Genomic DNA, 24193 nt, shown 5'->3' with positions numbered 1-24193 from the left:
AACAGAACATCATGCAAGGTGTCACATGTTGAGCAGGAAATTCTTATTTTGTAATTTGTTTCATTAAATAATTCTTATTTTCTATCTATTCCTACAATTATTTGTATCTAAAGTGTATCTAATGATGCACATTTAACTGTTTAAAGTCTTTGAAGGTTAAGTCAGAATTTTATTTTATTTCATTCTTAAAACTGGTACCGATTATAGTCTTAAAACATACCTGCTGCTCTCTGTGTCTGCATTTAAACTGAAACAGAAACAAAGGGACATTACTCATGTTACAGGAAAAACAGAATTTTAAAATCAACACCATTTTTTTGCAGGTTAAAATATAATGAAATTGAGAATGGAAATGGGGAATGTGTCAAAGAGACATCAACCCAACCATAGAACAGACGACAGCAGAAGGTCAACAATAGGTCTTCAATGCAGCAAGAACAGTCTGCATGCTGGCAATTGCTTGATTAAACTTATTACTTCCTAAGAGGGCAGAAGACTTTGTGAAAAATTCAATTATAGATACATATAAACTGTAAAAACATCAGCTACTTGCTTAAGCTTCTAGCACAGGAGTTTGTTACTATTTGCCAGTTTCACTATCCACTGGAACCCAGAAAAAGTAACAAAGCCCTGTGCTTGTATTCCATATTGTCCTATTGTTAAACTACTAAAAAATAGAGGAATAAAGACGAAAATATATAAAGGGCTAATTTTTTCAAATTAATTATATCAAAACAGGGCCATTTAAATCAAATCTTAATTTTAATAAAATTGCAAGTAAGAGAGCCTCAGATAAGTGCTTTGCAGTGCTAACAACATCATGCCACATCATTGAAGACATTGCACTCAAGTTAGAAATGATCAAAGATGGTTCAACTCTCTTTTTTTATGGTAGATCTGACCAAATGTGATTGTAAACGTCACAACTAAAATTTTAGTGAAAGTAGTCTGGTTCACATTGTCTCTTTGATACAAATGAAACTATTTTGGTTCAGGATGTTTATGAAAAATTTGCAATATCATATATTTTATAAATGTTGCCAACATTATACATGTTATATAGTGCCAAATAACCTTTGATTTAACATGTTTGACAAATCTTTTTAAAATTTCTTTCAGATCCATTTTTATTAAAATTCAATAATTTTTATCAATTTTCTAGACGGCGACCCTAATAGTTTTTCTGAGGAAATATTTCATGCCAGTCTTTTGAAAATAAATGAAAATTATAAATAGTTATTGCTTGATTTTTTTCTTGAGGGAAAGCATTGAAAAATTACAACATTGACAAAAATTTTATTCAATGGCTTATACTATCAAAAAATGTTTATTTATTCAAATTTTGAAGGTCATATGACCTTTAAGAAACATAAGTAGATAGCAATCTGAAATTACTGATGTTTTATTCCTTTTGTAACATAACAATGACATAAAGACTTGCCTAACATGCTTTTAATATGTTTTATGCATGATACTTGTCAATGAAACTGTACTTTGATCAAATGCATCACCTAGCATTTAAATGAATGAGAATTTGTTGTGTAAATCATTTTACATTACATGTGAAGGTATACTACCTAGAGAATACAAAACAGAAATGTGTCGTGCAATGTGGGAGAGTTCTAATATATCTAAAGCATGCAAGAAAGACATGAGATGATCAGTTTTTACCTAAATTAATTCAGCCATAAATAAAGTGAAGGTTGATATAAAAGCTCTCACATTGCAACTCTTGTCAAGAAATCTTCTCTTTTTATCTAATAGACAACTTATACAGGTGGGAGAGGAATATTATTCTATTCAAACAGAAAAATGTAAATAGAAAAAGAAACATTTTTAACTTCTTGGTCAACCATCCAAAATAATTATTTAATGACCTTAAATTAATTAATCTAAACAAAGGGACATAACTCTTTTAATACTACAATTTATAAATTAGCTTTGAGTTGTCAGTTTGATGAGTGGTTTGTATTTCGTATCTTTTGCCACTCTTTCACATGCAATATGTTTTTTATATATAGAAAATTTCTTAATCTACACTCTTTTATTTGTGAAAAAGTTCCCTTTTTAATTATAAGTATTCTTAAACAAGAAATGTGTTGGCAATTCAATTTTTTCAATTTGATTTAAGTAATACTTTTTCTCACATTTAGTTAAACAAAATCTTTTTTGTCCTGTCAAATTATATTTCCATAAACATGATAAAAAAGAATATAATTTATCAAATGAATCGAAGTTTATAAATCAAAGCACAACAAAATAGCCTTAAAAATAGATGTTAAATAAATGATAATATACAGTCATTTTGTTTGATATCAAATCAGAACACACCACACTGACTTTTATATAAAATATAATCCCCTCAATTATATGGCAACATATGAACAAATCTATACTCAGGATGCCATTATTTTTAAATTTACTTTATCAAATTTCTCATAAAACGCATAAAAATCCATGAAATGGTTACAAAAATCACCAAGTCTTTATACAGCATTGAAAAAAAGTAAGATTTTGTTTAATATTTAGATAATTTTGACAAAAAGCTTGTTAAATGACTTAAGCAATCTGTTTCAATAGAAATTCTCTGATGCATGATAAACATAACTACTTAACATCAATCCAATGAAATAAATGAGACAACACCTGGATGATCAAAGCCTTTCCATACAGGTAAAAAAACCAAGAAATTCCAATCTATAATTCATACTGCATCATTACTAAATACAAACTGACATTCAACTTATTTTTCTCTAACTTTCTGATCAGGGTTTAAACTAGTTATTTTAGGGGCCCTGTATGGCTTGCTGTTAGGTTTGAGCCAAGCTAGGCTCTGTTTTGAAGACTGTACTTTAACTTATAATGGTTTATGGGTGCACCATAACATGGATGGAGAGGGGTCTCATTGGCACTCATACCACATCTTCTTATATCTAACTTTAAGTCTTGATAAAAACCAATATATTATAACATAATAAAATGTCTTGTTTTCTGGTTTCAATACATACTTAATATTATCATTATATTACTATTGCAATGTTGCACTAAATGAACACTTCAAAAGTACCAAGTTCCAGTAGTGCTGTGCCTTACTTAAGAAAATAAAATTAAAATTTCTATTTCAACTAAATTGGATTATACTTAAATGTTTGTCATCTTTACAAATTATTATTAATAATTAATGAGTGTAGATGGTCCACAATGTGTAGGAAATGTGTTATAAAGTCCATGAGTATATAAATAGAATAAGATATGATTGATTTTTGGTGTTTAAAATGCCACTTTCAGCTCTATATTGGCTATATCCTTGCAGCCATTTTTGATTGGTAGAGGAAGCAGTAGTGCCAAGAGAGAGCCACAGACCTTGATCAGGAAAACTGGCAATCCTAGCCAATAAAGATTGAAGTCCAATACTCCTGATGGTGCAGGGTTGAAATCTTAAAATCAGTGCTGAATTTGATAAAGAACTGTTCCCGTTTATATAAAAAAGAAGATGTCGTATGATTGCCAAATGAGACAACTGTCCACAAGAGACCAAAATGACACAGACATTAACAACTATAGGTTACCGTATGGCCTTCAACAATGAGCAAAGCCCATACCGCATAGTCAGCTATTAAAGACCCTGATATGACAATGTAAAACAATTTAAACGAGAAAACTAACCGCCTCATTTATATAAAAAAATGAACAATAAAAACAATTATTATGTTCCCTTGAACTACCAGCCATATTGTTCTTTCAGTGAAGTCCAAATTACCTTGAGAATTCAGTGCAAAACCTTTAGGGAGGGATTTGGCTACATCTCAAAAATTAATAATCAAAATAAAAATCTACTCCATTTAAAATCATAAATTATATGAAAAACTTGAAGAAACCTATTGCTTAATGAATGAACATTTAATGATACGTTTCATTCTCAAATGTTCCATTTCCTATTTTATAAGTCTTTTGATATATTAGATAGAATTCAAAGATCTCACTTAATATAATAAATCTCTTTGTAAAATTATATAACACTATAATTAATTACATCTGAGATTTCAAGGGTCTTACTTTTCAAAATCTCCTATTTAATATAACTGCATGGAATGCTTTCAACTAAACTGTACTAAATTACATGGGTCAAGGTTGTCCATTCTTAATTTTTCTTTACAGATATTTTTATAATCACTGCATCAGTGCAATTGACAGGAATGCAAGACATTTTATTCAAGATATAAATCAGAAAATGTTATCTCAGTAAGATATCTTTGAATCCTGCATATAATATCCTCAATACATTTTTTTTTGTATGCAATGATTTATAAAATATTGAATTCAAAATCAGTTTGAAAATAGTTTTTTTAATGTACAGACATTATCAATTGTTAACTGTAAGATAGGGTACATTTATATGTAGGACATAAATTCTATTGTATTTTAATGGATAATTAAAATTACATAATATACTCTCTAGAGAAAAGTCACCAGCACATCATCAAAACTTTTAAAAACATAAAGAATTTTACATGTTATGATTGGATTAATTGAAGTTAACAAATTTCCTTGTAATCAAAACAACAACAAAAGCTAAGGCAACTGAAATAACTATATTAAGTCATGGATATAACTCTTACTTTTAGAAAACAGTTAAAATTGAGAACCTTAAAAAATAACACTCAATACTTTACCAGAATTGATATCAAAAACTGAGATCAGCAGATTGATTTGTTATACTGTTCAGTGAGAAAAAACAAATTGGTTGCTATTTGTAATTACAAAAAATTGAACCACTAGACACTTGCAAACTATGATTTTATAGTTCTAGCTATATAGGATGTAAGTAGTCTTTATTTTGGTGCCATGACCAGGTATTGAATATAATAATACTTACCTTTATAAGTATCACAATAACAACTATGCACAAAGCAACAAAAACAGCTACAAAAATTCCCACATCTAAATACTCTTTATCATTTTCCTGAAAGACAATATAAAGTTCCATAAAACAGTATTACATTTGTTATACTGCATTGTATATACTGTAAAAGCAGAAATTTTCGTGGAGGATTTAATTTCGTTTATTTCGTGGAAAGAATATATCCACGAAATTAAAAACCCCACGAAAATTTAACTTCCATATAAAACCACTTCCAGTTTAAGGAAACCACGAAATTAAATCCCCATGAAATCTTACAGAGAGACAAAACCACGAAATTTTAACCCCACGAAAATTAATGTTTCTACAGTATGTCAAGTGTATATTGAAAATATTAAGATGAAAATAATGCATCTACATCAGAGACTTAAATTCTGATCTTTAGTTTTCTATGAATCAATTGTGGACTTTGCCTTTCTATTTTTTGCAATAGTGTCGCCAGTTTTTCCTTGGACTTCTGAGTATTGAACCTCCCTTAGGTATCGTTTGCCTCCATTTTAACATCAGTATCCTGGACTAATCATTTTGTATCTGTTTTGATTGACTGAGCAAGGACACAAGTTTTCTGAAGATTTTGTTGTTGCTGTAAGGGATATTAGTACAACAAGGTCACAAGTCATATGCATCATTATGCATCAAGTACTTAGTTCAACAAGGTCACAAGTCCTATGCATCATGTACTTGACAGTCTGTTGACTCAATGTAAATATAATGGAATTTGATGAGACTCACAGTCATCAAAGTTAGAGGGTTAGCGCTATAAAACCAGGTTTAATCCACCATTTTCTACATTTGAAAATGCCTGTACCATATCAGGAATATGACAGTTCTTGTCCATTCGTTTTTGATGCATTTTGTTATTTGATTTTGCCATGTGATTATGGACTTTCCACATTGATTTTCCTCAAAGTTCAGTATTTTTGTGATTTTACTTTTTTTTTTTGGACACATGACAGTAAAAATTGTGGTATTTCAGCCAATGTGTCTTGCTGTGTTTGAGTCAGACAGACCTTGCTAACACAGATAAATATTTTTTTAAAGAGAAAAAAATGAATTAAACAAGAATTTGTTTACAGTACATGGATGCCTTATTCCCACTATTATTTTCTATGTTAAGTGGAGTGAAAGGAGTAGGTTCAGTAAGACCCCTTTTTGGCCCCAAAATTAAGCAGTTTTGCAAAATTGTGAAAATGTAATCTTTTAGCTATTTTTTGGAAAGTAGAATGCTTCTGCTACATAAACATGTGCTGTTTTTGACAATACAATGCACATATATCGTGTACTAGCATCAAAAAGTCATGCTAAATTAATGAAATCTTCACAATTATAGCATTTTAGTTAAATTTTAGACGGTTTCCGTCTTAAATGAAAGTGGCCGCATTCGTGTTCATTCATAATATTGAAATGTAAGTTGTATTTGATGATAATACATAACATATATAAAGGTTGAGGATGAACACGGATGCGGCCACTTTCATTTTTGACGAAAACCATCTGAAAAGTGACGTTTTTTGGCATATTTGATAGATTTTTCATATTTAAGCTTCAATCGGAGCGTTTTTAATGACTGAATCAGTTAAAATCTTTAACATAAACTAATCGAATCAATTGAAATAGACACTTAAGTGTTTAAAAAGTGTCCTAAATATCTCGTTAGATGAAACTGAAATTTGGGGCCAAAATCGGCCCTTACCGGACCTACTCCTTTGGGTAACAACTCTAATTTGGCATTAAAATTAGAAAGTTTATATCATAGGGAACATGTATACTTAGTTTCAAGTTGCTTTGACTTCAACTTAATCAAAACATACCTTGACCAAAAACTTGAAGCGAGACAGACAGACAGATTAACGAACTGACCCACTCACAGACCAGAAAACATAATGCCCCTCTACTATCGTAGGTGGGGCATAACAAAACTTATTCTGTTCCATACAAATTACATTTGTACTATTGGCCATGTTTTACATTTGTCTTTATACTTACTTTTTTGGCTGGGACATTGGACGGTAAAGATCTTATTCTTGCCCAGGCATTTTGTTGTGACTGTATGATGGTCATTAGTTGTATTATACTTACTTTTTTGGCTGGGACATTGGACGGTAAAGATCTTATTCTTGCCCTGACATTTTGTTGTGTCTATATGATGTTCATTAGTTGTATTATACTTACTTTTTTGGCTGGGACATTGGACGGTAAAGATCTTATTCTTGCCCTGGCATTTTGTTGTGTCTGTATGATTGCCATTAGCCGTATGGCCTCATTACCATGAATAGTTATCACAGGTCTCTCTAACTGCTGCCAGGCATACTTTCTCAACTATAACAAAAAAATGACCATTGCATAAAACATTTGTATCTTTAGTGGGACTTCAGTGTAAGTTTATTTTTTTTTTTTTTTTTGTGTATTACTTTGAAATGTAATTTTTGCTACATTGAATATCCATCAATTATTTGCATGAAATTGAAAAGACAGAATAAAGTGTATTTTAAAATAAATTTCAAATTATTCAACAATGAAAAATTCCTTGTGATTAATATCAAGCTTTACTAGCAGAATTCAGAATGCTCTATAAGTAGTTCTTAAGATTTAGGAGACAAGAATTTCAAGGGATAAAAAGGATGGACAGAAATAAACCAGTAAATTCTTACTATCAAAAATAGGGGAAATTTAACAAAACAAATGAATTGCACTAATATTGGGTAATGTTTGGGTCAGATTTTGTTCAGTTTTCAGCCTCAAATGGGAAAGACTTAAATCTTTGCTGAGTATTTTTTCAACATTTTACAAGTTTGTAAAGTTTTCTTTTAAATAGACAGTGCAGTGAAATATATGCATAGCGGAAATTTTGCAATTAGTGAAGATAAGGAGCAAATTTCTTATTTCAGAAAAGGTATTCAATGTAAAAAAAAACAACACAAACATTGAAGACCATAAACAGTGTTTCCAGAATGACTTTTATACGATCCACTTATTAAGAGACCAGAAATTCAAAAGCCAAAATACTTTGTACTTTAAACCGATAAAACCAATAAGGCCTTTTATAAACAGAACAGACAATATCGACTGAGATTTACTCAGAATTACCAGACAAAGTTAAAAATTTTATTTTAATTAGAGTATTTAAAAACAGTTTTAATGAATATATAAACATAAATCTTATATATAATACCACAATGAGAATGTTGCGATAATTATTCTACATTGAAAAAAGTCAGACTATAAATTTGTTAAGACCACCCATAGCTGTATTAATTTATGATCTAATCATGTGACGTATAAAATCTGCAGTGTACCTACCAGGTGCACCCTTAATGCACATTTGGTATCTTGCATATATATAGTGCAGGTAAAAATACACCTCATTATTACATTGAAATAGAATGTGCACTGGACAATTAAAATACAATGCATCTCTGCTGTCTACCTTAATTACTGAGGATTTAGCCTATTTTTACAACTATCAACAAGTGCTAAAGACTCATTAAACCAAGTTCTGCATATGTCTGTCCATAGTCAGGAGCTTGAAATTCAGTGGTTGTCATTTGTTGCTGTGTTACATATTTGGTTTTTGTTTATCATGTTTATTATTTTGTACATAAATATTGCTGTTAAAGGCTGTACCATTACCTATAGTTGTTAATTTCTGTGTCATGTGGTCTCTTGTGGAGAGTTGTCTCATTGGCAATCATACCACTTCTTTTTTATACTAATACTATCATGACTATGTCTCAATAAGACCATATGAATTCTTGAAGCAAAGTTTTGCATTGAAATCTTGCTTCTTTTAAGATGATTTTTATTCAAACAAGATTAACTACTGTGGAATCATTATTATTTGTTGGATACCTATCTTCCTGGATTTCGTGGGTACAGGTGAACCACAAAATTAAATGGTCAAAAATCAAATTTTCTTTTAGCGTGTATGTCGAATTCTGCAAAGCCACGAAATTATAATCCAGAAACATGTAAGTTTTCTGTAATTTATGAAAATTGGTACCCACGATAATAAATGAATCCACAGACCATTTCAATATCTACATACCCTCTTTGAAGCCTCTGGGACGTCACTCACATCAAACACCACAGCAGTCGCACCTCGTCTTATTGCTACTTTGGCCTGAAAAAAATAGGATATAGAATTGAGAATAAAAATGAAGAATGTGTCAAAGAGACAATAACCCCACCAAATAACAGAAAACAGCTCAAGGCACTCAATTGGTCTTCATTATATCGCAGTAAGAAAATCTTACATCTAGAAATTAGTGTTGTTGAATTTCTAATGATTGATTACTTTTGGGGGTGACATCCAAAGTTCCAGAAACAGAATAATTCTTTCCTCTGGATCTTGAAACAAATAAGCATAATATTATTGGATCACATGAAATTGCCCATTCAATTTATATCTAGTATTCATGCAGTATTCTCCAATGAAAGACAATGGAAGAACAATCCAACATCTCCCTTTTTTTTGGACGATCAATGCATTTGAATGGGGACATGTAATTGGAACCCCCCCCCTTTGTCCTGGGTTAGGACCCCCCCCCCTTTTTAAAATGGCTGGATCCGCCCCTGATAACATACAACCATCTTAAACATCACATCTTGTTTTGTGTAAAATAAACAGAAAAACTTTCAATTCATGCAAGAAAGGATATTTATTTATAAATGAAAATTGTAAAATTCTAATGTTTTGACTAAATCATTTATATATCATTGTATATATATGTACAGTAAATAGGTGAAATTAGGAATTAAAATGAAATTAACCATGTTTAATATAAAATATCATAATCAAGGTGTAAAAATGACTACAAAAATCAGTAAATACCTGTAATTACTAACCAATTTAGTAATTACATGTATTTACTCATGGTTTCAGTGATTACCGGTATTTACTGATTTTTGTAGTCATTTTTACACCTTGATTATGATATTTTATATTAAACATGGTTAATTTGAGACATAATTCACGATACCAAATAAGAAAGTAACGGGGTAAGGATTGTAGGGATTACTTTGGAGGTAATGGAGTCAAAGATTGTATGTTCTATATTTATGTTTGTGAATTGAAACTGGAAAATGATTGTTTTATAATTTTTGAATCTCGCTAAAGATCATTTGCAATATGCAAGACAATGATACCCAATATGCAATACAATGATACCCAAGGTTCACTTGTAGCACAAAATGGCCTAAAATATCAACTTTATCATAAAATGATCATAAAGGTCACATTATTTGTTTTGCAAATGGGTCTATTTCAAAAGCCTTAAGGTTTAATAGATCAGTTCCTTTATAAAAGTACATAATATTCTTCAAAGTAGTACATGAAAAATTAGGGACTATCAGCAACACGAACCACACCAAAAACTAGGGGTGATCTCAGGTGTTCCAGAAGGGTAAGCAGATCCTGCTCCACTTGTGGCACTTGTCGTGTTACTCATGTTATTACAAGACCGTTAATAGTACAGGTACATGTATAATAATGATCTTTTCGTGAATTGAACCAGTCAATCAAATGTTTCATCCCTTTTGTTTTACTTTCAATTTTGATACTCTATTTGTAATAGCTGAATACATGTGTTAGTGTAACCCATCTCCAGCTAAACAGTTACATTGAGGTTGAACTAGTCATTTGCAAGTGAATAACTCATCCGCCAATTGTTTCTTAGCTTATTTTGAAAACAAAGAACTAAATTTATCTGCAAAAAGCGAATTATGATTTGATTCAACAACAAAAAAATCATATTTAATTTGTTTGTATTATTTAGCTATAATGCCTCTTTTATATAGCAAAACGGTATATTTTAGGATGATCACTTTTTGATAATATTGACTGACCTTCTTATCAGATTTACCCTATTTTGTTTATCAGCTGACAACATTGTTTTAACAGTTAGTAAATAGCTGTAAAAATTCAATTAAAAATTAGCAATTACTGGTAATAACTGGGCAGATTCAGGAATTACTTGTATTTACTAAGTGCATTGGGAATTACGTGTAATTCCTAAATTGTAGTAATTACCGGTACATGTAATTCCTAATTTCACCTATTTACTGTAACATATATATACATGTAGATACACAAAGATATATGTAACTTAGAAAAAACTTTAAAAGAGATGTTTATGACAATGAACTGATTGTCAATTCGTATGTTAAGTGGATAAATATAAAAGCTGATCTGTGTCTTTATGATGATATAATAGGTCCTCTATATCTTTAGTACAAGGTGATTACAAAGTTTCTTAAAAACAAAAACACACACATCAAAGACAAAAACACACACATCAAAGTTAGTATGTCGGGATGCAATGGACTGATTCTCTTTCATGTGTCATGTCACCATGTTGATCTTTAGGTATGATAATTAACTACATTAAGATGTATGACTGGACCGAGGTCATCACGGTCAAGTTATGTACAAAGGAATAAAACTCTATTGATGTGCATAAAGGTTTTAACATGTGACTTTTACTACTTCCTGTTCTGGTATCCGCAACACAATACAAAAATGTCAAATATTCATGTTAACATTCTTAAAAACCATAAGTTAATAAGGCAGCCTCAAATATGTTGTCTTGTCTTTTGGCTAAATGAGAAAATCTGTCAAGTCTGTGGTTTATTATGTTTATGTTTAAAATATCCTTCATCATAAAATGTAAGGGCCTTCATCAGTCTTGAAAACAAAATCATTATCCACAGAGAAACACAAATCTGAACATTTTAATTTTAGTTTCGAAATCTTTTATATATTTCGGAGTTTAGTATGACATCCATTATCATTGAACTAGTATACATTTTTGTTAAGGGGCCAGCTGAAGCATGCCTTCTTGGTGCTGGAATTTCTCGCTGCGTTTAAGACCATTGGTGGCCTTCAGCTGTTATCTGCTCTTTGGTCAGGTTGTTGTCTCTTTGACACATTACTCCATTTCCATTCATAATTTTATTCTGTGATCTTGTGCTCATGTGTATCATCTACTCACACTGACTAGCTGATCTTGTGCTCATGTGTATCATCTACTCACACTGACTAGCTGATCTTGTGCTCATGTGTATCATCTACTCACACTGACTAGCTGATCTTGTGCTCATGTGTATCATCTACTCACACTGACTAGCTGATCTTGTGCTCATGTGTATCATCTACTCACACTGACTAGCTGATCTTGTGCTCATGTGTATCATCTACTCACACTGACTCGCTGATCTTGTGCTCATGTGTATCATCTACTCACACTGACTCGCTGCAGACAAGATTATTTGTCTCATTCATTATTTCATGGTCATGTTGGTTGAGTTGTGTTGCTGTCTATCATATTTGATTTATCTAAACTGTTTTGAACATGAATCAAATTTAGCCATTATTGATTTCTCGTTTCAATTCATTTCCAAAAAATTGTCATTTTCAGGCCTTTTACACCAGACTATGTGGTATAGGATTTGATCATTGCTGAAGGTTGTACACTGTGACCTATAGTTGTTAACTTTTAAATCATGTGGCCTATAGCTGTTGGAGAGTTGTCTCATTGGAAATCATACCACATCTTCTTATTTTTACATTGACAAATTATGCCTCCAATTTCTAATTTAAAGCCAGTTGGTGTGCTTGCCTATAGACTGCTCTAAAGTTTTATTTCTTTTTTCATATGGCTGCTGGCTGGCCCATAGTCTTTAGTTTAGGGTTATATTTCTTCTGTCATAGGGTAGCTGGTCCATAGACTTTAGTTTAGGGTTATATTTCTTCTGTCATAGGGTAGCTGGCCCATAGACTTTAGTTTAGGGTTATATTTCTTCTGACATAGGGTAGCTGGCCCATAGACTTCAGTTTAGGGTTATATTTCTTCTGTCATAGGGTAGCTGGCCCATAGACTTTAGTTTAGGGTTATATTTCTTCTGACATAGGGTAGCTGGTCCATAGACTTTAGTTTAGGGCTATATTTCTTCTGTCATAGGGTAGCTGGTCCATAGACTTTAGTTTAGGGTTATATTTCTTCTGTCATAGGGTAGGTGGTCCATAGACTTTATTTTAGGGTTATATTTCTTCTGACATAGGGTAGCTGGCCCATAGACTTAAAATTTAGTTTAGGGTTATATTTCTTCTGTCATAGGGTAGGTGGTCCATAGACTTTAGTTTAGGGTTATATTTCTTCTGTCATAGGGTAGCTGGTCCATAGACTTTAGTTTAGGGCTATATTTCTTTTGTCATAGGGTAGCTGGTGCATAGACTTTAGTTTAGGGTTATATTTCTTCTGTCATAGGGTAGCTGGCCCATATAGACTTTAGTTTAGGGTTATATTCTTTTTTCATAGGGTAGATGCCCCATAGATTTCTTTGTGGAGTTTAAATACTTTTTCATAAAGGGGTTGTAGTTCTCATTTAATGTAACACAATGCCCAACATATTTCATTAAAATAGCATGTGCATAATTATACTAAAAAGAAAACTCTTTTCAACAAAATTTACAAAAAATCATATTTTGTCCTTTCCTCAAATTTCTCTTAGATATATTCTGAAAATCTAAAATAGTTTTCCTACAATGCATGTATTTGTATGTCAACAAATAGCCTTTTGTACAATACCACAATCCCCCTTCACATAGACCTCATAACTATATGATAAAAATTTGTCTTGTCACCAGATTAAATATTTAGAAGACAGTTTGAAAATGAATGGTATTTTTTACCTAATAATTAAATTATATGATAATTATTGCACTCTCTGTGAAGTGACATCAAAGATTGTGCCTCAGGTAACTTACTACACCTGTGGTTTGTATACCTGTACAGTAAGGTAAATGTGTTATAAAAGAGACAAACGTTTCTAGTATTAAACACTCTTATACATATGGAAGCTTAACAACAGAAAGAAACTTATTCAGAATCAACATTTATAAATATGATAAGGCTTAACAAACTAAAACAGCAATGATATTCTGTATTAACATTGATACATAGGCTTAACAAACTAAAACAGCAATGATATTATGTATTAACATTGATATGTAAGCTTAACAAACTAAAACAGCAATGATATTCTGTAATATTATTAATTAGTATATTTTAACAAATTTGATTCGTTTAGGGATAGTCACATGTTAAACTATATTTTCGAAGGTAGAGAGAAAACGGCGGATAGCAAAAAGCATATTGACAGGCAAAAAGCATATTGCACGGTTATTTTTAGAATATCTAAATACCGATATACTTTGTGACGTCATGTAATGAATTTCAGGATATTGTTTAACGTTTTGAAACAAATGATATCTGTGATCGGTTATTTGACGAAAAAAAATCTCTCAAATACATAAGATGTCAAAAAAAAAGTAAATGAAATAACAACTAATATGTTGTTATTGCCAAGGAGACAATGTAATATCTATAAAGTTCCAACAAACCTAAATGACGATTTTGATACAAACATGGTCGGAAATTAATAATATAACAAATATAGCCTTTGTATGAGGTCAATACAGGATATATCGACCCAAAGAAGTATATCGACCTCGGACTTCGTCCTCAGTCAATATACTTCTTTCAGGTCAATATATCCTTGTATCGACCTCGTACAAAGGCTATATTTGTATATTAACATTGATACATAGGCTTAATACAATCGCAAACTATTATAAAGCCTTAGTGGCTGTTTTCTGCTCTTCGGTTGGGTTTGTTGTCTCTTTGTCATATTGTTGCTGAATCATGAAAATGAGGTCAAGGACAATGGATATATGACATAAGAAAAGTTTTTAACATAAGGCATCTGCATACAATATGAAACATCCAGTTCTCCTACATTCTTAAATATTAAGCTTTATATAATTAGTTTGAGCAGCCTATGGAAAGTAATTCCTATGTCTCACATCTGTGAAGAAAATCTGGAATGAAAGTTGCAAGCAAGACAAAAAATGGTTTGTAAAAATATAACAGACTGGCTAAACAATAAGACAGCAAAGTTTTGATGGGTTCTACAAAGATGTTTTAAACTTTAATTACAGTTCTAATTATTTCATACCTGACTTATAATCATGATAATACAAGCACATACAGGGGATTTTTTCAGTAAGTTCTAGCATTCATACCTGATTATATATAAGCTCATACAATAATTTCTGATAGGTTCTAACATTCATACCTGATTATATAAGCTCATACAATGATTTCTGATACGTTCTAACAACATTCATACCTGATTATATAAGCTCATACAATGATTTCTGATGGGTTCTAACATTCATACCTGATTATATAAGCTAATACAATGATTTCTGATGGGTTCTAACATTCATACCTGATTATATAAGCTCATACAATGATTTCTGATGGGTTCTAACATTCATACCTGATTATATAAGCTCATACAATGATTTCTGATGGGTTATAACATTCATACCTGATTATATAAGCCCATACAATGATTTCTGATGGGTTCTAACATTCATACCTGATTATATAAGCTCATACAATGATTTCTGATGGGTTCTAACATTCATACCTGATTATATAAGCTCATACAATTATTTCTGATGAGTTCTAATATTTATACCTGATTATATAAGCTCATACAATGATTTCTGATGGGTTCTAACATTCATACCTGATTATATAAGCTCATACAATGATTTCTGATGGGTTCTAACATTCATACCTGATTATATAAGCTAATACAATGATTTCTGATGGGTTCTAACATTCATACCTGATTATATAAGCTGATACAATGATTTCTGATGGGTTCTAACATTCATACCTGATTATATGAGCTCATACAATGATTTCTGATGAGTTCTAATATTCATACCTGATTATATAAGCTCATACAATGATTTCTGATGGGTTCTAACATTCATACCTGATTATTTAAAGCTCATACAATTATTTCTGATGGGTTCTAACATTCATACCTGATTATATAAGCTCATACAATGATTTCTGATGGGTTCTAACATTCATACCTGATTATATAAGCTCATACAATGATTTCTGATGGGTTCTAACATTCATACCTGATTATATAAGCTCATACAATGATTTCTGATGGGTTCTAGCTTCATGACTCCAACCCAACCATAAACCATCTTTTCTGACACGTCTCTGCTACAAATACTCATTGGATGGATCTGAAATACAGAGAAAAGTTGTCATTGAACAGTCTTACTTCTATTATAGACAAATAAAAGTCTCCAATGAACAGTCCAACTTCTATAGATAAATAAAAGTCTTCAATGAACAGTCTTATTTCTATAGATAAAACAAAGTCTTCAATGAACAGTCTTATTTCTATAGATAAATAAAGTTTTCAATGAACAGTCTTATTTCTATAGATAAATAAAAGTCTTCAATGAACAGTCTTATTTCTATAGATAAAACAAAGCCTTCAGTGAACAGTCTTATTTCTATAGATAAATAAAATTTTCAATGAACAGTCTTATTTCTATAGATAAATAAAAGTCTTCAATGAACAGTCTTATTTCTATAGATAAATAAAAGTCTTCAATGAACAGTCTTATTTCTATAGATAAATAAAAGTCTTTAATGAACAGTCCAACTTTTATAGATATATATATATAAAACATATCTAATATTGGCAATTTTTACATGTTCCCTTTGATTTAACTTGTCACCCTATATTTCAACTAAAAATGAGAAATAATACTTTAAATTCATATTCTACACAAGTATATCATCTTTTACAAATTTAGATTTTTTTCAAACCGTGCAGCATTTTTCATGTTTATTTTAAGATTTCAACTAAGATAAATCCTGTAGGTTTATTCTAAGACTTTATTCATGGAACTTAAATCCTTTCTGTAGTAAACTAGCTGATCCTACTTAAATCAAGTCATTTCAATTTAGATTTAAAATTGTATGTCTAAAGCTTAACTGAATTTAATGGAAGAAGCTTTCGAAACAAGATTAAATCACTTTAAAAACCATTTACATATGAAAACTACCCTTCCTCTAAACAATTATATGTTAGCAGGAAACTGAATTCCTCGGATAACTTTTAAGACTGCTACTCAATCAGAAATGCAGTGTATAGTTTACATAGATATCACATCACAGAATATATGGAAATAACGACTTAAAACCTGGATTTAATGTCTAATAGATACGCGTACATTAAGTAAAGAGGATGAATTCTAACCCAGCAGGACTGGAGTAAACAAATTAAGGATTACATATAGACATATACATGTGGATCACTATAGTACAAAGAGATTAAAGTTCTATCTATATCTACCAACTCAATTATTTAAAATATTCCTTCAGGTATAGTGTTTGTATCAAGTGCTAATCATATTATAATACAGCTCAGCTCTTGGGCTCCAGCTATTTGGGTCCCTCCTTTCTATATTTCAAATTCCTTACATCCTTTAAAGGTGTTTTACTATTTTGTTTAGTAGTTAGGCCAACTAAAATTAGTTAGTAGATTTTCATCCAAATTTTTGAAAAAAATGGGGCGGGTGGGAGGATTTAATTTTTTAATTTTTATTTCTTATGAAACCCTCTTGTGACGTGTTCTTCAAATATGCAAGTGTAATAATAAGCTTATATCATGTATATACATATATAAGGAATCGTACACAATATTTCAAATCTTAACATGAATAAAAATCTCTAATTGGCAACCACTGTTCTACATGTAATTGCTGCTTTAGAAATCTAATCAGCAAAAACATAAAAGAAGAATGCTCTCTTCAGTTGGACCACCTTCACCAAATTTAGTGTCTTTTTAAGCGACCATTTTTTTGTCTCCATAAAATGAAACAAATATGCAACTAAAGAATTACGAGTTCAGAGTAAAATGTAACTGTTTTGAAAACAAAAGGGTTGGTGCTTTTATGATTCTTATAGATGCAAATATAATTAATATGTAATACGTGAACTTAACCAAAAAGGAAAAGATGTTTAATGGCTCTATTGAGGGTATTGGGACAGAAGGTGTTTGTGCTGTTTGTCAACAAAAAAAGCCATGGGTAAATCTAAGTGTATGTTTGCCGACTTTTAAAACTCGATTATACTGTCATAAATCTAACCAGTTCGTCCTTGCGTCATTTCATTTAAATACAGTTATGGTTTTGTACGAATGTGTTCCACGATTCGTGCTCTTTGGGTATAATTCACAGTCCAAAATTCCTGCCACAAAGTCATTTTATCAATAAAAAATCAACGGTTTTCTAAATCACAGACATTTGTGTCATGCCACGATTTGCCATCTTGGACACAATTACAATTACTTAATTGTAACCCGATTATTTCATGCCCTTCTTGAAATCAATCTCTATTCTTGGTAAATGATTTTGTCATCTTAGAGTTGCAGAATCTTTTTTAATTACTCGAAGTAATACGAAAACCGAAATTTGAAACAGGAAGTTTGGAAGGAAACAAAATTTTTGACGGTTACTGGAAACGGAGATGAACAAATCCGGGAATCGTAAATTTTTCAAAATTTATAAAAATCAGGGCGGGCGGGGATGAAAATCTATCAATTAATTTTAATTGGCCTTATTAAGTTTAGTCTTTAGTTCTATTGGTCTGTAACCTTTGTATTTACAGTTTGTAACTTGTTGGGTTTAAAGTACTACAGAGAACAATTGAGCCAATTAGAGTGAGTCATTTAACAGCAGATAGCTTGTGCTTGTACAATGACAGCAATATGACTATAGTTATCCATGCCGCTGATGTGTTTTTAAATTTTGATTTAGACATTTAATAAAGGACTTATGATTTGAATTTTTGTATTGTTTTGGTATTTTGTTTGTTTTATATCTTTTTTGTACATTTGTTCTAGCAAACTTGACATTTCATTAATATGTTCAAAAAAAAAGTCAAACTGTAGCTGTACTTACACTTGTTATTATTTTATATTTCATTATATTATACCGTTTTCATCATCTCCAAGAAATTGTCGAGTAGAATTGAATTATATTGTAATACAAAAATATATTTTTTATTTTATTTGAAAATATTTGAAAAAATATTTTCATAAGATTATACTGTTGAATATGCCCTTATAACTAAAAGATCATCTGAACCCCTTTCTCTTTTGTATCATTTGCTGACTACACTCTGTTTATGTCTTTCTTCATTCAATATAATATGTAGTTAACAATCTATGTAAGGTTCTTCTTATGTTTTATATTTAAAAACTTATTTCAGAACTATCAAACCCCAATCCTAATAAAACATGTAACAGCTTTACAGAAGAAAAGCTCAATTACTCCACTTAAGTTACAATGTCATACACTTCTTGATCAAAGACAGTTTGTTTCACTAAATATCTCATATTGACTAAAAGAACACAATTTACATCTCAAACCAGATTGTTATAAATGTCGACCAAAAATGATCTATCTTTAATAAATATGTTTTCTTCAAAAGTATGAATAAATTATGGGTTTAATAATACATAAATGTATCACAAAATTAAGGCATTAAATCATTGAGAGAATTTAATGAAGGTATTGGAAGAGAACAGCAGCCTGGTATCAAGTTCAAATTACTGTAGTCTATTCATAACCAAGTGTTTCATATAAATATATTGTCTGAATTGGGAATAAGCTAACATGGGTAAATAACTCAACAGTTGTTGTGGAATCTGGGACTGTAATTTGAGTTATCTCCCACTAAACAAGTCAAACAGATTATAAACAATACAAAGAATTTTATAGTTGAAGGTAATATTGTGAATTCAAGATGACTGTTTGGTTCTCTTTTATTGTGTCTTGGTCAAACAGATGACATCTTATTTCCTACTAGAAGTATTTTAACCTACCAAGGATATTTGTTAGACCAAGTTATTTTACTATCAATTCTATCTTTCTAAGATATTTACAATCAATAAAATGTAAAGGTACATTATGGTCTTTCACTATTACACAGCAAATTTTTCAATTTGTCATATTTTCATTTTCAAAACTTGTTAAATTAAACAAGAAGTTTAAATATAACCAAAAAAAAGACATCTCCTGTTACCTAATTTATCATTCTTTTTCTTAACCTTCAAAAATTATGACTTCAAAAGATTTGACTATATCATATTAACATAATCATGATGAAAAAGTGTTGTTATAGATATAACATTGTATACATCTAACCACATTGTCGGTCAAGTTTAACACCTAACAGTGTACAATTTATAAGATGTTGTTTTTTTACAAAGAACAATTATGATTTATTATCATGCATCTAACATGGCTTTTTTTTCATTGTTTTTTTATTTTTTGACAAATCTCTTATGAACCATGTTATGAATCAAATAGTTAACAAATGTTGACAATCTAAAGCTATATATGTTCTTCAAAGTACAACATAGAAGGTTTAAAAGGATAAATATCTAATATCCAAAGTCATGAACATTGCGATTTCAAACTGATTTGATGAATGGGCAACTCTTTACCATTTAGTGGCAATTATTACATGCATACTCAGAATGAGAACGCATAAATGTAACAATTTAGAGTAGACAAACATGCTGAGCTTGCAAATTCACAAGGTAACAATTGATAATATGGTCCTCATTTGCAGACATATTATCCTTAATCATAATAATCTGAGAGTCCTCAAATACTGTTCAAATTAAAGCTACTTTATTTTTAAAATATAAATTTCAAAACCTTTTGGGATAATTAAGATAAAGCCAATATTGTCACCAAATTTTGGTCAGTGAAAAGTTAAACACAAAAGAAACTCAATTTTTGTTTTGGAAAGTTTGTGCTATATATCATATCTGAACCGGTATAGAAATCTATTCTATCCTAGATTAAGAGACCATGCACAGTTGAATTGACAATGGTAATTGGTTCCATAACAAATGTAAACATTGAATATTGGTTTATAATTTCAGCAATTGTATGTCACTGACCACATCTTAAGACTAACTAATACAAAAACTTTTAAATCGTTAACCTTCATCATTAATTTCATCTGACAATTTAATGGAAGTCATTGACCACAAATATGGTTTAACAATTTATTCTTAATGAAGAATACAAAGACCTGTCTTTCCACTAAGATTTGTGATCATGACTTCTTCTTAATGTCATTACTATGAGTCACAAATACTTCAAAGTTTTTTTTTTAATTTATTTGATTTTAATTTGTTTTTAATATCAACACCTACACCTCTAGTCACACAATGTCCTATAATAGTCACTAACTGAAAAAAAATGACAAAATGTACTGATAATCTCCCATATGAAAGAGAGAGAAATCCAAAAATTTACACATAAATAGAAATAATAAATATATACTTTATAATGCCAAACAAATGTGTTTTGTAAAAATGTAAACATGTTCTATGGTCAGGTTGTTGTCTCTTTGACACCTTCCCCATTTCCATTCTCAATTTTATGTAACATTTAAATAACTTCTTGTACTAAGGTACTAACAGTGTGTCTTGTACTAAGGTACTAACATAGTCTCGTGATTGAACTTCCCTCCAGTACTATAACAATCTATCAATTAGGTTTTTATTTTACCTGTGCGGTTTTCACTAAGATCAAAGTGGAGTCACACCAGAGACAAAAGGCTTAACTGTGATTTAATAGGTAATAAACTGATCATTAAACATATTAAATGAATATTTCTTCAAACATTAAGGTAAGATATTACCTTCCCTGTAAAGGTATAGCTCGACCTATAATGTGATCAGCATACAAATGTAAACAAACCCAACACTTAATTAGCATACTGCCAAACCTTTGTAAAAGATGATAAAGAAAGAATGTGTTATTTACTAGGTGCATAATTTCAGGCACAATACTTATTTAATAGGGACGGGAAATGACATTTGAACTCTTGGTATAATAAGGAACAAAATGAAAATATTTTATTCTATGCTGCTCTTTTCCTTTTGTACAAGAAATCTTTAAAAAGATAGAACTGCCTGAAATAGGCATTTGGGTAATTCAATTCAACTTTATCAACCTACGGAATATTCTTTTCTGTATAACATTTGAACAATGTGTTATGTAAATATATATGCTTTCACTGCTAAAATTTACCAATTATTGCACTTCATATGAAAATATGGGTCAATGAGATGTTAGTTTCCAATAAAGTCTATTAGTTTTAACTCAGCATGCACTATTTTGTTAATGTAAATGAATATGTTTTAAATGCAAAAATTGTCCAATTGTGCTTCATTTAAAAACAAAGGATGTGGTATGATATGTTGCCAATGTAACAACTTTCTACTAAATGTGTATTAGCTTTAGTTTAAAACATATAAGCTGAGCATGACTTCTGAGGATTGATCCATATATATATTATGCCGGCGTCACACATTGGCATATAGACCGGCGTGCATCAAAACATACAGAGAAAATTGACAAAGTAGGTATACATAAGTTGCACGCCAGTGGAACGCTAAGCAATCGTTAAACGCACTTTGCATAAGTTTGAAGTAAGTCAAAATACAAAGGTATATGCTTGGTGAAACTTAAAAATTTCATCCAGCTAAAAAGTGTGTCTGGTGTATGTACGCTACATGCACATAATACAAACGCTACAAGCGTGTTTAAGGTGGTATGGGAGTCTAAAATAAAAATGATAGAATTTGTTCATACCTTGCCAAAATGTAGCATCTATTGATATATATCCAAAAATATAATAAAAAAGATAAGGCATGATAGGTCACAGCACATTTTCTCAAGCTACAGATTGTGACAAAATTATGGATTATACAGGGAAAAACACCATTTTGTGTTTAGACTCTAAACAAAATGATAGAATTGTAAAGTAAATTAGGAAAAGATAGCTTTCAGACAATATTTGCTTTGATAATATATCAAAAGAAAAGATAGGGTCAATGTACGTTTTTTCAGGCTAAAATACAAAATAGGAAAATTCCATGTAGATTCCTTCAGAAAATGCACTGATTAAGAGTTACTTCCCCTTAAAATGCAAGTTTAAAAATATATAAAAACAACCAAAAATAATCTACATTTGTAAATTAATAATTTTTAGTTATATTCTTATAAATTGTTTTTTTTAAAATGAAAATTCACTTTAAATATCTGCATCAACTTTTGCTATCTTGATATAAAATCTGGACCTTGGGTTCTTTGTTTTTTACAATCCAAGATAGCGGAAGACACCCATACCACCTTAAAGCGCTATAGATAAGTTTGAGACACATTTAAGGCACGTTGTAAAGGCTTCAAGATCGTTCAACTTTATCTCCAAGACTGAGCAGGTGTGTTTGTAACAAACAGTTGCACTCCATTATAGAACGTCCAAGATATATAACCGGAACGCGTCTCAAATATGTTCAAGAGGTATTTTTCATACGTAGCGTGCATTCCATTTACGTACGACACATGCCAGGCATACGGCAACATATGTTACTTGAACGCCCGATATACTCTAAGGTACTCTTCTCGTATGCCCAATACAAGCTTAAAGCTCGTTGTGCATACGATACAGATATGATTGACAGGTTGAATGCATCGAAAATTACTATAGCGTATTGGCACGTACATGATTTGTTACCATGCCCGTCGTACGTCGAAGCTATACGCTGATGTGTGATGCAGGTATTATGAAGGTATTAGTAAATTATTCCTCAGAAGTTAGTCAAAACTGATACAATTGTACAAATATGGCAAAACCTAAATGAACAAACAAAAGTATAATGGTTAAAAATATAAGAACTTATTTTTTTACTGCGCTACAAATTGTAGTATCATGCTACGTTCTGAGATAGTATTTACAAGTGTGTAAATTTATACCCATAATTTATTGAAAAAAATATCTTTAAATTTCTTTCCACATTTTTTCTTTGTTTATAAGAAGCCAAGATTTTCAGTAGTTTGTCAACATTAATCCTTTATGCTTCATAACAAATAATAGCACTTAAATATTCATCTTAATGTCAAATTCCACAACTATTTACTGCCTTGTTCAATTTATTTCTTTCCAAATTTCAGGCCATAAAAAGCTATAGAGTTAGTGATAATCCTTTTTATAAAGGTGAAAGTTCTCAGTGTTGTGATGAATGTTAAACAACCTATATCTTCTACAGGGCAAATAAAGCTAAGTTTGAACATCAAAATTTATGAATTAAGAAAACATAAAAACATTCCAAAACTTCTAATGTCAACAAATAGGTCAACGAATGGAGTGATTTATGTTGTCCTTTAAAACAAATTTTATTAATGAAATAAGTTGGTCATGTTAAAGTCTGACATTGAAATTAGAGAAAATGTCACGACTATAAGACTCAAATCAAACATTTGAATTAAACCTGAAACACAAAAATAATTAA

General features: G+C 30.6%; 1 protein-coding gene across 4 annotated transcripts in view; it reads right to left on the bottom strand.

The window, feature by feature from the left end:
- Positions 1-24193, bottom strand: part of LOC139528860 (E3 ubiquitin-protein ligase ZNRF3-like) — a 51830-nt gene that overhangs the window by 8512 nt on the left and 19125 nt on the right. The window contains exons 2-6 of one of the 4 annotated variants that reach the window (XM_071325074.1): positions 15927-16040; positions 8967-9041; positions 7094-7240; positions 4877-4963; positions 221-247 (exon numbers count right to left, since the gene is read on the bottom strand). In XM_071325074.1, coding sequence (XP_071181175.1) covers positions 221-247; positions 4877-4963; positions 7094-7240; positions 8967-9041; positions 15927-16040 — 450 coding nt within the window. Of the gene's footprint in view, positions 1-220; positions 248-4876; positions 4964-6907; positions 7046-7093; positions 7241-8966; positions 9042-15055; positions 15083-15109; positions 15145-15926; positions 16041-24193 lie in introns of those variants that run through there. The other 3 variants (XM_071325076.1, XM_071325075.1, XM_071325077.1) reach the window with 3 other exon arrangements.

The sequence above is a fragment of the Mytilus edulis genome, chromosome 6 (assembly GCF_963676685.1).
Source record: "Mytilus edulis chromosome 6, xbMytEdul2.2, whole genome shotgun sequence".
In the NCBI taxonomy this organism is placed as follows: domain Eukaryota; kingdom Metazoa; phylum Mollusca; class Bivalvia; order Mytilida; family Mytilidae; genus Mytilus; species Mytilus edulis.
The sequence above is the reverse complement of the archived record's forward strand: the minus strand, read 5'-3'. Positions and strand labels throughout refer to the sequence as shown.